General features: G+C 40.3%; 1 protein-coding gene across 4 annotated transcripts in view; it reads left to right on the forward strand.

Annotated features, from left to right (window-relative positions):
- Positions 1-15,040, forward strand: part of SEC22A (SEC22 homolog A, vesicle trafficking protein) — a 65,990-nt gene that overhangs the window by 33,100 nt on the left and 17,850 nt on the right. For all 4 annotated transcript variants that reach the window (XM_010592910.3, XM_064291334.1, XM_010592909.3 and 1 more), the window contains exon 5: positions 9,248-9,363. In XM_010592910.3, the coding sequence (XP_010591212.2) occupies positions 9,248-9,363 (116 nt within the window). The remainder of the gene's footprint in view (positions 1-9,247; positions 9,364-15,040) is intronic.

Consider the following 15,040-nt stretch of genomic DNA (forward strand, 5'->3'; position numbering starts at 1 on the left):
CAGAAATGAAAATGATTTCTCACCAAATAGAGAATATCAATAAAAAGATATAAATTATGAAACAGAATCAAATAAATGTTCTGTAGTTGAAAAGTACAATAATTGAGAAATTCATTAGAGGGGCTCAGTAGCAAATTTGGGCTGGCAGAAGGCAGAATTAGTGAACTTGAAGATAAATTAATTGAGGTTATCCAGTCTGAATAGCAGGAAGAAAAAAGAATGAAGAAAAATGAACGGAACCTCAGAGACCTATGGGATAACCGTCAAACATAATATATACTCATAATGAGAATCTTAGAAGGAAAGGAAAAAGAGAGAGGGCAGAAAGAATACCTGAAGAAATAATAGCCAGAACCTTCCCAAATTTGATGAAAAACGATATATACACCTGAAGCTCAACAAACTCCAAGTAACAGGAACTTAAAGAAATCCACATCTGGGCACAACGTAATAAAACTTTCAGAAGACAAAGACAAGAAGAAAATCTTGAAGTCAGCGAGAGAGAAGAAACTCGTCATATACAAGGAATCCCCCATAAGATTAACAGCTGATTTCTCATCAGAAACCTGGAGGTCAAATGCAGTAGGATGACATTAGTCAAAGCACTGAAAGAAAAAGAGTATTAACCAAGAATTCTATTTGTGGAAAAACTATCCTTTAAAAGCGAAGGCAAAATGAAGACGTTCCAGATAAACAAAAGCTAAGACACTTTGTCACCAGAACATCTACTGTGTAAGAAATAATAAAGGGAGTTCTTCAGGATGAAAAAAAGGGTTCTAGACAGTAAGCTGAATCCACGTAAAGAAATAAACAGCACTGGAAAACCTAACTATATAAAAAAATAAATATAAAAGCATAACTGTATTTTTTGTTTGTAACTCATTTTTCCTATCTTGGTTTAGAAGACAACTGCAAAAAGCAGCAATTATAAAGCTGTCTTGATTAGCTTATAATGTATAAGATGTAATTTGTATGACAATAATGGCACAAAGGAGGTAGGAGAGAACAGAGCTATATGGGTGCAAAGCTTTTGTGTACGATTGAAATTAAGTTGGTATTAAACCAAACTTCACTGTGATGTTGGTGTTCTTAGTTGCCATCAAGTTGATTCCAACTCATGAGAGCCCTATGGTTTGCAGAGTAGAACTACCCCATAGGGTTTTCTTGGATGAAATCTTTATGGAAGCAGATCACCAGGCCTATCTTCTGCAGTGTGGCTGGGTGGATTCGAACTACCAACCTTTAGGTTAGCTGTTGAGCACAAACTGTACCACCTAGGCACCAAAGACTTGTTGCTGTTGAGTTCATTCCAACTCATGGCGACCCCATGGGTTACAGAGTAGAATTGTTCCACAGGATTTTGTTACCTGTAATCTTTTATGGACCCCCATGTGTCTGTCAGCTGGTTGTACTGTGGGGGCTTGCATGTTGCTGTGTTGCTGGAAGCTATGCCACCGGTATTCAGATACCAGCAGGGTCAGCCATGGAGGACAGGTTTCAGCCGAGCTTTCAGACTAAGACAGACTAGGAAGAAGGACTGGGCAGTCTACTTTTGAGAAGAATTAGTCACATGAAAACCTTATGAATAGCAGTGGAACATTGTCTGGTATAGTGCTGAAAGATGAACCCCAGGCTGGAAGGCACTCAAAAGATGACTGGGGAAGAGCTGCCTCCTCAAAGTAGAGTCGACCTTAATGACGTGGATGGAGTAAAGCTTTCGGGACCTTCATTTGCTGATGTGGCATGACTCAATATGAGAAGAAACAGCTGTAAACGTCCATTAATAATTAGAACCTGGAACGTATGAAGTATGAATCTAGGAAAATTGGAAATCATCAAAAATGAAATGGAATGCATAAACATCGATATCCTCGGCATTAGTGAGCTGAAATGGACTGGTTTTGGCCATTTTGAATCCGATAATGATGTAGTCTACTATGCTGGGAATGACAACTTGAAGAGGAATGGTGTTGCATTCATCATCAAAAAGAACATTTCAAGATGTATCCTGAAGTACAACACTGTCAGTGATAGGATAATATCTATACGCCTACAAGGAAGACCAGTTCGTATGACTACTATTCAAATTTATGCACCAGCCTCTAGGGACAAAGATAAAACAATAGAGGATTTTTATCAGCTGCTGCAGTCTAAAATTGATCGAACATGCAATCAAGATGCACTGATAACTACTGGTGATTGGAATGTGAAAGCTAGAAACAAAGAAGAAGGATTAGTAGTTGGAAAATATGGCCTTGGTGATAGAAACAATGCTGGAGATCAAATGATAGAATTTTGCAAGACCTATGACTTCTTCATTGCAAATACCTTCTTTCACCAACATAAATGGCGACTATACACATGGACCCCACCAGATGGATCACACAGAAATCAAAGTGACTACATCTGTGGGAAGAGATGATGGAAAAGCTCAATGTCATCAGTCAGAACAAGGCCAGGGGCCGACTGTGGAATTGCTTATATGCAAGTTCAAGCTGAAACTGAAGAACATCAGAGCAAGTCCACCAGACCCCAAAATATGGCCTTGAGTATATCCCACCTGAATTTAGAGACCATCTGAAGAACAGATTTGACGCATTAACACTAGTGACCGAAGACCAGACGAGTTGTGGAATGACATCAAGGACATCATCCATGAAGAAAGCAAGAGGTCATTGAAAAGACAGGAAGGAAAGAAAGAGAAGACCAAGATGGATGTCAGAGGAGACTCTGAAACTTGCTCTTGAGCGTCGAGGAGCTAAAGCAAAAGGAAGAATTGATGAAGTAAAAGAACTGAAAAGAAGATTTCAAAGGGCGGCTCGAGAAGACAAAGTATTATAATGACATGTGCAAAGAGCTGGAGATGGAAAACCAAAAGGGAAGAACACACTTGGTGTTTCTCAAGCTGAAAGAACTGAAGAAAAAATTCAAGCCTCGAGTTGCAATAGTGAAGGATTCCGTGGGAAAAATATTAAACGAGGCAGGAAGCATCAAAAGAAGATGGAAGGAATACACAGAGTCATTATACCATAAAGAATCAGTCGACGTTCAACCATTTCGAGAGGTGGCATATGATCGGGAACCGATGATACTGAAGGAGAAAGCCCAAGCTGCTCTGAAGGCATTGGCGAAAAACAAGGCACCAGGAATTGATGGAATATCAATTGAGATGTTTCAAGAAACAGTTGCAGCGCTGGAGGTGCTCACTCGTCTATGCCAAGAAATATGGAAGACAGCTTCTTGGCCAACTGACTGGAAGAGATCCATATTTATGCCTATTCCCAAGAAATGTGATCCAACTGAATGTGGAAATTATAGAACAATATCATTAATATCACACACAAGCAAAATTTTGCTGAAGATCATTCAAAAATGGCTGTAGCCGTATATCAACAGGGAACTGCCAGAGATTCAGGCCAGTTTCAGAAGAGGACGTGGAACCAGGGATATCATTGCTGATGTCAGATGGATCCTGGCTGAAAGCAGAGAATACCAGAAGAATGTTTACCTGTGTTTTATTGACTATGCAAAGGCATTCGACTGTGTGGATCATAACAAATTATGGATAACATTGCGAAGAATGGGAATTCCAGAACACTTACCTGTGCTAACGAGGAACCTTTCCATAGATCAAGAGGCAGTTGTTCGGACAGAACAAGGGGATACTGATTGGTTTAAAGTCAGAAAAGGTCTGCATCTGGGTTGTATCCTTTCAGCAAACCTATTCAGTTTGTATACTGAGCAAATAATCTGAGAAACTGGATTATATGAAGAAGATCAGGGCATCAGGATTGGAGGAAGACTCATTAGCAACCTGCGTTATGCAGATGACACAACCTTGCTTGCTGAAAGTGAAGAGGACTTGAAGCACTTACTAATGAAGACCAAAGACCACAGCCTTCAGTATGGATTGCACCTCAACATAAAGAAAACAAAAATCCTCACAACTGGACCAATGGGCAACATCGTGATAAACAGAGAAAAGACTGAAGTTGTTAAGGATTTCATTTTACTTGGATCCACAATCAACAGCCATGGAAGCAGCAGTCAAGAAATCAAAAGATGCGTTGCATTGGGTAAATCTGCTGCAAAGGACCTCTTTAAAGTGTTAAAGAGCAAAGATGTCACCTTGAAGTCTAAGGTGGGCCTGACCCAAGCCATGGTATTTTCAGTCGCATCATATGCATGTGAAAGTTGGACAATGGATAAGGAAGACCGAAGAAGAACTGACGGCTTTGAATTGTGGTGTTGGTGAAGAATATTGAATATACCACAGACTGCCAAAAGAACGAACAAATCTGTCTTGGAAGAAGTACAACCGGAATGCTCCTTAGAAGCAAGGATGGCGAGACTGCATCTTACATACTTTGGACATGTTGTCAGGAGGGGATCAGTCCCTGGAGAAGGACATCATGCTTGGCAGAGTACAGGGTCAGCGGAAAATAAGAAGACCCTTAACGAGGTAGATTGGCACAGTGGCTGCAACAATGAGCTCAAGCATAACAACGATTGCAAGGATGGTGCAGGACTGGGCACTGTTTGGTTCTGTTGTGCCTAGGGTTGCTATGAGTTGGAACTGACTAACTGACGATAGCACCTAACAATAAGAACAACAACCACAGTTTGTTTATCCATTCATCTGTTGATGGGCACTTAGGTTTTTTCCATCTTTTTGCTACTGTGAATAATGCTGCAATGAACATGGGTGTGCATATGTCTATTTGTGTCACTGCTCTTGTAAATCTAATAGTTTTAAGCTCCATAGCATCTCTCACCTCTTTCTTCCTTTCCATTTTCTCTGTCACTGTCCTAATGGCGGTTTTCAGTAACTCCCTCATGAGCTGCCTAATGCAGAATTATAGACAGAGCGTGAGCTTTGCAGTCAGATGGCCCCAAGTGCTAATTGTGTAAATGGCACTTACTGTCTGATTTGTAGCAAATTATTTAATCTCAGTCTACAGATGAGAAAATGTAGGCACAGAGAAGTTAGCCATTCTTACCGCATGCAGTTGTACTGAAGAATAAATGGGACAATGTGTGCCTAGTGAGAAGGCACTCAGAAAATATTATTTCTCCACTCCTTGGTAGTGCAACTGTTAAGCGTTCAGCTGCAAATCAAGAAGTAGGCAGTTAGGACCTACCCAGCGACTCCACAAAAGACCTGGCGATCTGCTCCTGTAAAGATGACAGCCTAGAAAACCCTACGGGGCAATTCTGCTCTGTCACAACAACCCATTAATAGAATGATATTTTTTCAGCATAGCTGTAATCAAATCAGTCTCTTGTTTTTCAGTGTTTTCCCATTGTCTAATTTGCCTAAAAATCTTAGCTTAGTATTTTGGACTGTTAATTTGCTTCGCCCTCCCTTTCTGATCTTATTTCCCCCTACTACACTTCACAGACATCCCTTCAACCCAAACAAAACAACTAGCGAAGTGCAATAGCAGAGTGGTTAAGAGCATGAATTTTAGAGTCAAGCTGTTGTTGTTGTTGTTAGGTGCCGTCAAGTCGGTTCCGACTCACAGCGACCCTATGCACAACAGAATGAAACACTGCCCGGTCCTGACCCATCCTTATAATCGTTGTTATGCTTGAGCCCATTGTTGCAGCCACTGTGTCAATCCACCTCATTGAGGGTCTTCCTCTTTTCCGCTGACCCTGTACTCTGCCAAGCATGATGTCCTTCTCCAGAGACTGATCCCTCCTGACAACACGTCCAAAGTATGTAAGATGTAGTCTCGCCATCCTTGCTTCTAAGGAGCATTCTGGTTGTACTTTTTCCAAGACAGATTTGTTCATTCTTTTGGCAGTCTGTGGTATATTCAATATTCTTCACCAACACCACAACTCAAAGCCGTCAATTCTTCGGTCTTCCTTATCCATTGTCCAACTTTCACATGCATATGATGCGACTGAAAATACCATGGCTTGGGTCAGGCCCACCTTAGACTTCAAGGTGACATCTTTGCTCTTTAACACTTTAAAGAGGTCCTTTGCAGCAGATTTACCCAATGCAACTCATCTTTTGATTTCTTGACTGCTGCTTCCATGGCTGTTGATTGTGGATCCAAGTAAAATGAAATCCTTAACAACTTCAGTCTTTTCTCTGTTTATCACGATGTTGCCCATTGGTCCAGTTGTGAGGATTTTTGTTTTCTTTATGTTCAGGTGCAATCCATACTGGAGCATCACAGCAACATGCAAGCCCCCACAGTACAACAACCTGACAGAGAAGTGGGGGAGAGTCGAGCTACCTGGATTTAAATCCCAGTTCATTTACTTACTTTGTGACTGGGCAAATTACATAATTTCCCTAAACCTTCCTTTCCTCATTTGAAAAACCTGGATAATGATAGTGCCTCCTGCACTGAGTCGTTGGAAGGATGAAACGAGGTCATGTCTGTAAAGCACTTAGCGCGAGAGCAGCCACCCTTAGGAGGAGGAGATCATCTCCATGCTCCTGGTCTTCTCTGCATGGAACGCACTTCTTTCCTTTTGTCTAAATCAAAACGGCCTGATCCCGTGGTGCGTGGGGCTGTCGTGAGTCAGGGGCCCACTCATTGGCAGCTCATCACTACCACAACAACACATTTTATCTGTTTTAAATCAAAATGGCCTGATCCCGTGGTGGGTGGGGCTGTCGTGAGTCAGGGGCCCACTCATTGGCAGCTGACCACAACAACAACACATTTTATCTGTTTTAAAGATCTCCCCTGGTTATTTTACCACCTTCCTCCTGGTTATCATTCCTCTTCAGAAATTCTTACCTCTTTTAGTTTGGGGTCCTTGTCACTTTCATATGTTTATCAGTCTGCTCAGCTCCCTTTAAAAGAAAAGAAATGCCTTGAGGGTAGATTGTGTGATTTTGTGTGTGTGTGTGTGTGTGTCTTCTAAAGCATAGCATGTTACCGAGAATCGTGGCAAAAAGTATTTGCCGAATGCGTTTGTTAATTCACTGTAACCAGTAGCCCTATATGGCTCCAAGGGGTTTACTCCGACCCCTTAGGAACTTTGGTTGTCTCCATAAACCATTGGTACATTTTGAGAAGAACTTAATTTTGTTATGAAAATGCCATTATTGGGTTCAGGAGACTAAAGAAAAGGCATTATAACAGAGGACAGTAGAGAAAAAAATACACTAGGTGGCGCTGCTTTGATTTGGGCAGACATTTTTTCTTACTCTGCCTCTCATTTGCTGTTGTTCAGATGCTGGCTTCGCCTAACAGTGCCTAGCATGGGGCCACGTCCAAGAGTTCAGCAAGCATTTGTGGTAACAAGACATCTCAAATCTGCCTCACTGAAATAAACAATAACGTATATAACAGAAAACATTAAAACGCGTTTATGTATCTAGTACAGTTTGTTCAAATGAGAAATTGTCCTTAAGGAGCACCACCCTCTTATGTTGTGTACAGATGGAGTTCTCTCTCGATAACCGTTCTCGGAATGTAAGCCACAGGTCCCGGCAAGGGGGTGAGACTGGGAGTAGGGGGATCTCCACTTCAGGATTTCTTTACCACAGTGATTTGGCACCGCTCCTGCTGGTCCTTCCACACACAACGCATACCTCATCTGTAGGCTTATCATTTGCTTTTAGGCCTTTGGAAATATTTTTGGTCATTTTGAATTTGTAAATTTATAAATAGTGTGCTATCATTCTAAAGAGACTTCTCTAAGGCCAAAGGCAAGTGTTACAAACTTAATAAATATTTATGTAGTCTTATTATTCATTTCTTTGTCATCAACACATTAATATGGTAATTTTTTCCATTTAAGAATGGTCATACTTTACTTGACCATAAAAAGCTAAGGTTTTTTAGTTAGAATGCCAAATATTATTAGGGATTTTCTAAACAGTAAACTTGTTTTATATACTTCTGAAATGGGATTTATATAATCTATTCTGTTTTCAGGTGGCTTTATGCTTGAGGCCCATATCAAAGATTTTTTTTTTTAGAGGCCAGTTGTCCCTTGCTCACTGCTGAGAGAAAATGTAAAACGTGACTAATTAGTAGACCAGTTGGATAGATTTTTAAATTGTGGGATTTGTTCTCTACTGATTGAAAGCCTGGTATCAGTGTTTTATCAATACTTTACAGTGACATTTAGTTCCCATTTTCTTATAAAATCTCCAGGAGATTGATTGAGAGACCGGGCAGTGAGCTTGGGCACGGAAGAAATTTAAGAAAATGTTATCCCATCTTAGCATTTTCTGCCGAACTTGAGGAATAAATCTTTTTGTGTGTGTGATCTGTGAGTTTTTGTGTCTTTATGAACTGTTTCGAGAAGCTTTCTGCTGTAATGATTGAATATAAGTAGCAAAGATTTAAGTCCTTCCTTATATTCACGTTCCACCTCATTAACTCCATTGTTAGCACTTTACACTTCAGTGATTTAAATAAAATGATCTAAATGTGATTTGTTGTCCTCTCTTCCCAGCCCCTCCCTTTTGCCATGTCCTGATGATGTATTCAGTCTTGGGTTTTCGTTTAGACCCCACTGTTAATTCTATTAAGAGCAAGATGATGATGAAGGGAAGCTGTAGCAGAACTGAATAGCTTATGCTACTGAAGCCCTTAAAAATAAGAGAATATGTTTGCAAAGATCAAACGATCACTTCTTCACCTGGTGTTTTATCATTTATACCTTCAAGTGGTCTTCAGAGGACCGTTAACTTCACAGCTTTAAGACTGTTCTGTTGGGGAGTTCAGATTCATGATTGTATGTGAGCTTCCACGTATATGCAGTAGTGTTTATAGCCCCGGAACCCAAATAAGGGAGAGCTTTGCTTAATAAACAAGTTATGTTTGTCCTTAAAGATGTCTTCTAAGCATTTTCAAAAAGAGTAGGAATTATGCAGTGAATTTCCAGGCAAAGTCACCTTTGCAAATATTTGCATATAGTTGCAAATAGTAGACATAGTTAGGCAGCCAGGTTTTTTCGACATGACTTACTGCCAGACGTGAGTATTCCTTAGCACTGTGTATCCCAAATACAAGTTAGAGGTCTTTGTTAAAAATGTAGAGAAAAAGGAGTTAAGTTAGTTTAAGGAAGCGAAGCTTTTGTGTTAACAAATGTTTTTTCATTTTTTAAAAAATACTTAATGACTAACAAATATTGTTCAATAATTTTCCAAGGTGAGTCTATGTTTGACCCATTTAAATTGAGCAGTGAATCTCTGTTTTATATAAATTTAGGGACATGAGATAATTGCTGTTCCTTTTTAACCCTTTCTTTTCTTTTCCAGCTCATCAGCGACTGGAACCTGCAACTCTGTCAGGGATTGTGGCCTTTATCCTGAGCCTTTTATGTGGCGCTCTGAATTTAATTCGAGGTTTTCATGCCATAGAAAGTCTCCTGCAGGTATTGTGCCATTTTTGCAATTTCAGGTGACTATGCCTATTGATTCTACTCACTAAACAATTGATTTGAGTTGGATTGGGTATTGATACAGCCTACAGTGCATGCCCCAGTTCTTTGTTCTTTATAGCTATCCTAGTCTCCCCCTTCCTTCAGAAACACTGATTTCTAGTTGGCTTCTTTAACTCAACTGGCACATATTTATTTAACGTCTGCTTTGCAGGAGGCACTGCTCGTAGGCACTCTGGGGACTGTCCCAGACCTTATAGTTGAACTGGGGAGGCAAAGACGTCCATGAGGAATTGCAAAGTACATAGAGTTCAGAAGAGGAGAAATCAGTGTGAATCAAGATAGGAGAAGAAGGCTTTGTGGGAAGGGGTATATTAGTTTCCTAGGACTCCCATAACCAACTACCACAAACTGGGTGCCTTGTAAGAACAGAAGTTTATTCTTTCATAGTTCTGGAGGCTGAGAGTACAAAATTAGAGTGTTGGCTATGGTGATTCCTTCTGAGGGTGAATCTGTTCCATGACTAGCTTCTGGTGATGGCTGGCAGTCCTTGGTGCCTGGTTTACAGATGCATCACTCCAGTCTCTGCTTCCAGCTACACATGGTCATTTTCCCACTGTGTCCGTATCAGTGTTTCTTCTCCTCTTTTATAGGACACCACTTATATTGGATTGGGACCACCCTGCTCTGGTAAGACCTCATGTTATCTTCACTGATAACATTTTCAAAGACTCTGTTTCCAAACAAGGTCATGTTCACAGATACCAGGGATTTGGACTTCACCATATCTTTTTGGGGGACACAATTCAAATCATAACAGGAGGTGAACTGACCTGGAAATATGAGTAGAGAGACAAGTAGAAGAATGGAGAGGGTGTGTACGTGCTGTGTTTTTGGCCCACTTCTGTGTACCCCTACTTAGTTATCTTCTCCTTTCCCTTTTTTGTTGGCGGCCTTTTAAACCCTGAGCTATCTGTGGAGCCACTCATATCTTCGGTTATTGCCGTGTGTCCCCCCCTGCCCTGACCCAGTGGATTTTCTTACTTTCCTTCTGAAACCAGATTTTCTTAGAGAGACTGTAGCCACCAAAATATCCTTTTTCTCTTATGCTTTCTTTAAACCTTTTGAGACTTCCTTTCTTAAAGTCAGAAACCCTGGTGGCATAGTGGTTAAGTGCTACGGCTGCTAACCACAGGGTTGGCAGTTCAGATCCACCAGGCGCTCCTTGGAAACTCTGTGCGGCAGTTCTACTCTGTCCTATAGGGTCGCTATGAGTCAGAATTGACTCAATGGCACTGGGTTTGGTTTTTGGTTTGGTTCTTAAAGTCTAGCACGTTTCAGACTGGACAGCTTCCCTTTCCCTTGTTGCTACTCACCTTCTCTGAAGATTCTTCACACTTCCACGTTGTGAATCAGTTGGTCTTTTTTTTTGGGGGGGGGGTCAGCTTTAAGCCCAAAATACAGTGCTACTTACCATTTATCAAATTATCAGAAACCCCTCAGCATACTTTATATTCTGTTTTAAAATTGCTGTTCAGTGGGGGAACACTCAGAGGATAGCATTCAGCCAGCAGAAGGACTGTTCGGTTTTGAGCCAGTCAGACAACCTGCCAAGGAGAAACAAAGGCAGTTTGAAGACTGCCAATTAAAAAGCTAATAAATAAGATACTCTTTTGCCTTTTTTTTTTTTTTTAACTTGCTGTAGTGGAAAGAACAGTAGTATAGGGGTATGAAGAGTTGATTTTTTATGGAGGAGAGGAGTGGAGAAGATTGTGCCCAGCTCAGCTACTGATTAGCTCTGTGACCTTGGCTAGATAACCTTACTCTCTGGTCCTCAGTTTCATTGCTTGTAAAATGAATGCCAGAGTGGATTTGCTGAGTATTTCTAGAAGTATGGGCCACATTTATCACTGGTTATGCAACAGATGATTTTCGGTAGTACAGGGTTGAACATTTTTAATTTTAAGAATCATGTATTTATCACATATATGAATGTATAACATCTAAACCCTGGTGGCGTAGTGGTTAAGAGCTACAGCTGCTAACCAAAAGGTTGACAGTTCGAATCCACCAGGCGCTCCCTGGAAACTCTATGGGTCAGTTCTACTCTGTCCTATAGGGTCGCTATGAGTTGGAATCAACTCGACGACAATGAGTTTTAACATCTATGTTTGGTGTCTATTAATGGTAGAGATATAAAGTTTTCCTTTTAAAATAAATTTTAATAGAAGTCAATTTAAAGAAATTTATTATGTAATTAATGATAGTATTAAGAGTTGCCAAAAATTATGAAGATGGCACTTCAAGGTTAAAATTATATGATTTAAAAAAAGTAGAGAAAAGCTTTTACACCACAGAGCCATACCACCCCTGAACTCAGGAGACAGTACCTAAGTTGTGGAATCGGGGGCTTAGACCACAACCTTTAAGTTAAAATTCAGACAAGGCTATTGTATTTCACAAAATCTGTTAAAGGAAATAAATAATAATGTTTGTATCCTTGGCCAGTCTCAGGCATTCAGCTATCCTATTCCTCCTGATAAAGAACATGTACAAAAAAACCCTACAGGTGACATCATACTTAACAGTGAGAAGTTAAATGGTTTCCCCCTGAAATCAGGAACAAAGCAAAGATGTCCCCCCTCACCCCTCCTATTCATTGTTACGGTGCAAGTCCCAGTTAATGCAAGCAGACAAGAAAAGGAAGTGAAAGATGTACAAATAGGGGAAGGAAGAAATACAGCTGCCTTTGTTCACAGGTGACATGATTGTTTGTGTAGAGAATATCAAAGAATCAACAACAAAAGAAAACAAAACTCTTGGAACTAATAAACAATTATAGCAAAGTCACAGGATACAAGGTTATATTATAAAGTCAATTGCTTTCCTATAAACCAACAATCAACAATTGAAATTTGAAATTAAAAACACAATACCATTTATATTTAAAAAAAAAAAATTTTTTTTTAAGACCCCAAAAATGAAGTACTTAGGCATAAACCTAATAAAATATGTACAAGATCTCCAAGAGAAAACTACAAAACTCTGAGGAAAGAAACCAAAGATGATCTAAATAAATGGAGTAATACTCCATGTTCATGGATAGGAAGACTCAATATGGCTAAGATATCATTTCTTCCCATTTTGATCTATAGATTCAGTGCAATCTCAAAACCCCAGCAGGTTTTATTTTGTGGCTATCAAGAAACTGATTCTAAAGTCTGATTCCAAAGTTTATATAACCAAAACCGAAAACCAAACCCGTTGCCGTCAAGTTGATTCCGACTCATAGCGACCCTATAGGACAGAGTAGAATTGCCCCATAGAGTTTTCAAGGAATGGCTGGTAGATCGGAACTGCTGACCTTCTGGTTAGCAGCCAAGCTCTTAACCAGTGTGCCACCAGGGCTCCGAAATTCGTACAGAAAGGCTAAAGACCCAGAGTAGGCAACACGGTACTAAAGAAGAACGAGTTAGAGGAATGACACTACTTCATGACTTACAATAAAGCTACAGTAATTGAGACAGTGAGGTACTGGAAAAAGAAAAGACAAATCCATGGAACAGGATAGAGAGCCTAGGAATAGACCCAAATAAATATCATCAGCTCATCTTTGAAAAAGGGGCAAAGCAATTCAGTGGGGAAAGGGTAGTTCTTTTCACAAACAGCTGCTGGAACAACTGGATATCCTTCTGCAAAAAAAAAAAAAAAATCTAGCCAGTTACTTCACGCCTTTCACAAAAATTAACCCAAAATAGATCATAGACCTCAGTGTAAAATGCAAAGCTGTAAAGCTTGTAGGAGATAACCTAGTAGAAAATCCAGGTGACCTTGGGTTGGGCGATGAGTTTTTAGATACAACATTAACTAAGAGCACGGTCCATGAAAGAAAAAGTGACAAGTTGGGCTTCATTAAAATAGAAAATGTCTGCTCTGCAAAAGAAACTCTTAAGAGGGTGAAAAGACTGGGAGAAAATATTTGCAAAATGCATATCTGATAAAGAACTTGTAACCAAGATGTACAAAGAACTCTTAAAATTCAAGAGTAAGAAAATCAACAACCCAATTTAAAAATAAGCAGAAGGTCCGGACATGTCACTGAAGAAGACCTGTGGATGGCAGATAAGCCTTTGAAAAGATGCTCAACATTATGTATAATTAGGGAATTGCAGATTAGAACAATGAGATGCCTACACACCTATTACAATGGCTAAAATTAAAAAAAAAAAAAACTGACAATACCAATTGCTGGCAAGGATGAGGAGCAACTAGAATTCTCATTTTTTGCTGGTGGGAAGACAAAATGCTACAGCTTTGGAAAACAGTTTGACAGTTTCTCACAAAGCTAAACATTGTCTTACCGTATGCTCCCTAATGAGTTGGGTTGCTATGAGTCGGAATCACCTCGACAGCCACGAGTTTGGTTTTTTTTTTTTAGTAAGGAATTGAAAACTTACATCCACACAAAAACCTGCACGCACATTTATAGCAGCCCTATTCACAACTGCCAAGAACTGGGAGCGGCCAAGATGACCGTCAAAACATGAATGGATAAACAAACTATATTACATCCGGAAACCCTGGTGGCGTAGTGGTTAAGAGCTACAGCAGCTAACCAAAAGGTCGGCAGTTCGAATCCACTAGGCGCTCCTTGGAAACTGTGTGGGGCAGTTCTACTCTGTTCTACAGGGTCACTATGAGTTGAAATTGACTTGACAGCAACAGGTTTGGTTTTTGGCTTTATTCATAATTGCCAAGAACTGGAAGCAGCCAAGATGTCTTTCAGAAGGTGAATGGATAAACTGCACCTCATCCATATAATGCAATATTGTTCAGGAATAGAAAGAAATGAGGTACCAAGCCACAAAAAGACATGGAGGAACCTTAAATGCATATTGCTTAGTAAACAGAAGCCAGTCTGAAAAAGCTACATATTGTAGGATTCCAACTATGACATTCTGGAAAAGTCAAAACTGTAGAGACCAGTAAAAAGATCAGTGGTTGCCAGGGATTTTGGGGTGAGGGGCAGAAGGATGAATAGGAGGACTGTAGAAGGTTTTTAGAGCAGTTAAGCTGTATGATACTGTGATAGTGGACACGTGACATTATGCGTTTGTCGGAACCCATAGAACTGTGCAACACAGTGAACCCTAATGTAAACTCTGGACTTCAGTTAATAATAATGTGTCAGAACTGGTTCATTGGTTGTCACAAATGTACTGCATTGATGGCAAAATGTTAATGGCGAATCTGTGAGAGGGGAGAGAGGGAGCATATGGAAATTTTCTGTACTACCTACTCAACTTTCTGTAAACCTAAAACTACTCTAAAAAATAAGTCTATTAATTAAATTTTTTTTGGTGGGGGGAACATACGATCATTCAAGGGAGACTTTCTTCTTAATGCCAAGCTGAAAGAAAACTGGAAAGAGAGGAACCTTCTCACTTCTCACTCTGGGCTTGGTGATGAGCTTTTAGATACAACACCAAAAGTACTATCCATAATGTTCCTTGGGTAGGTGTGGGTCCACTCAGTCGAAGTTCAGGTAGGGCTTGTCACACCCAGGCCACTCCTTCCTCTCCCATGCCGGTGCTGAGCCTTGCCCTTCACACGAGGCCAGCTGGGGAGGTCAGATCCCCAGCCAGGATGGCGCCAGGTCTGGGGATCGGAT

Source organism: Loxodonta africana, chromosome 1 (assembly GCF_030014295.1).
Source record: "Loxodonta africana isolate mLoxAfr1 chromosome 1, mLoxAfr1.hap2, whole genome shotgun sequence".
Classification (NCBI taxonomy): Eukaryota; Metazoa; Chordata; class Mammalia; order Proboscidea; family Elephantidae; genus Loxodonta; species Loxodonta africana.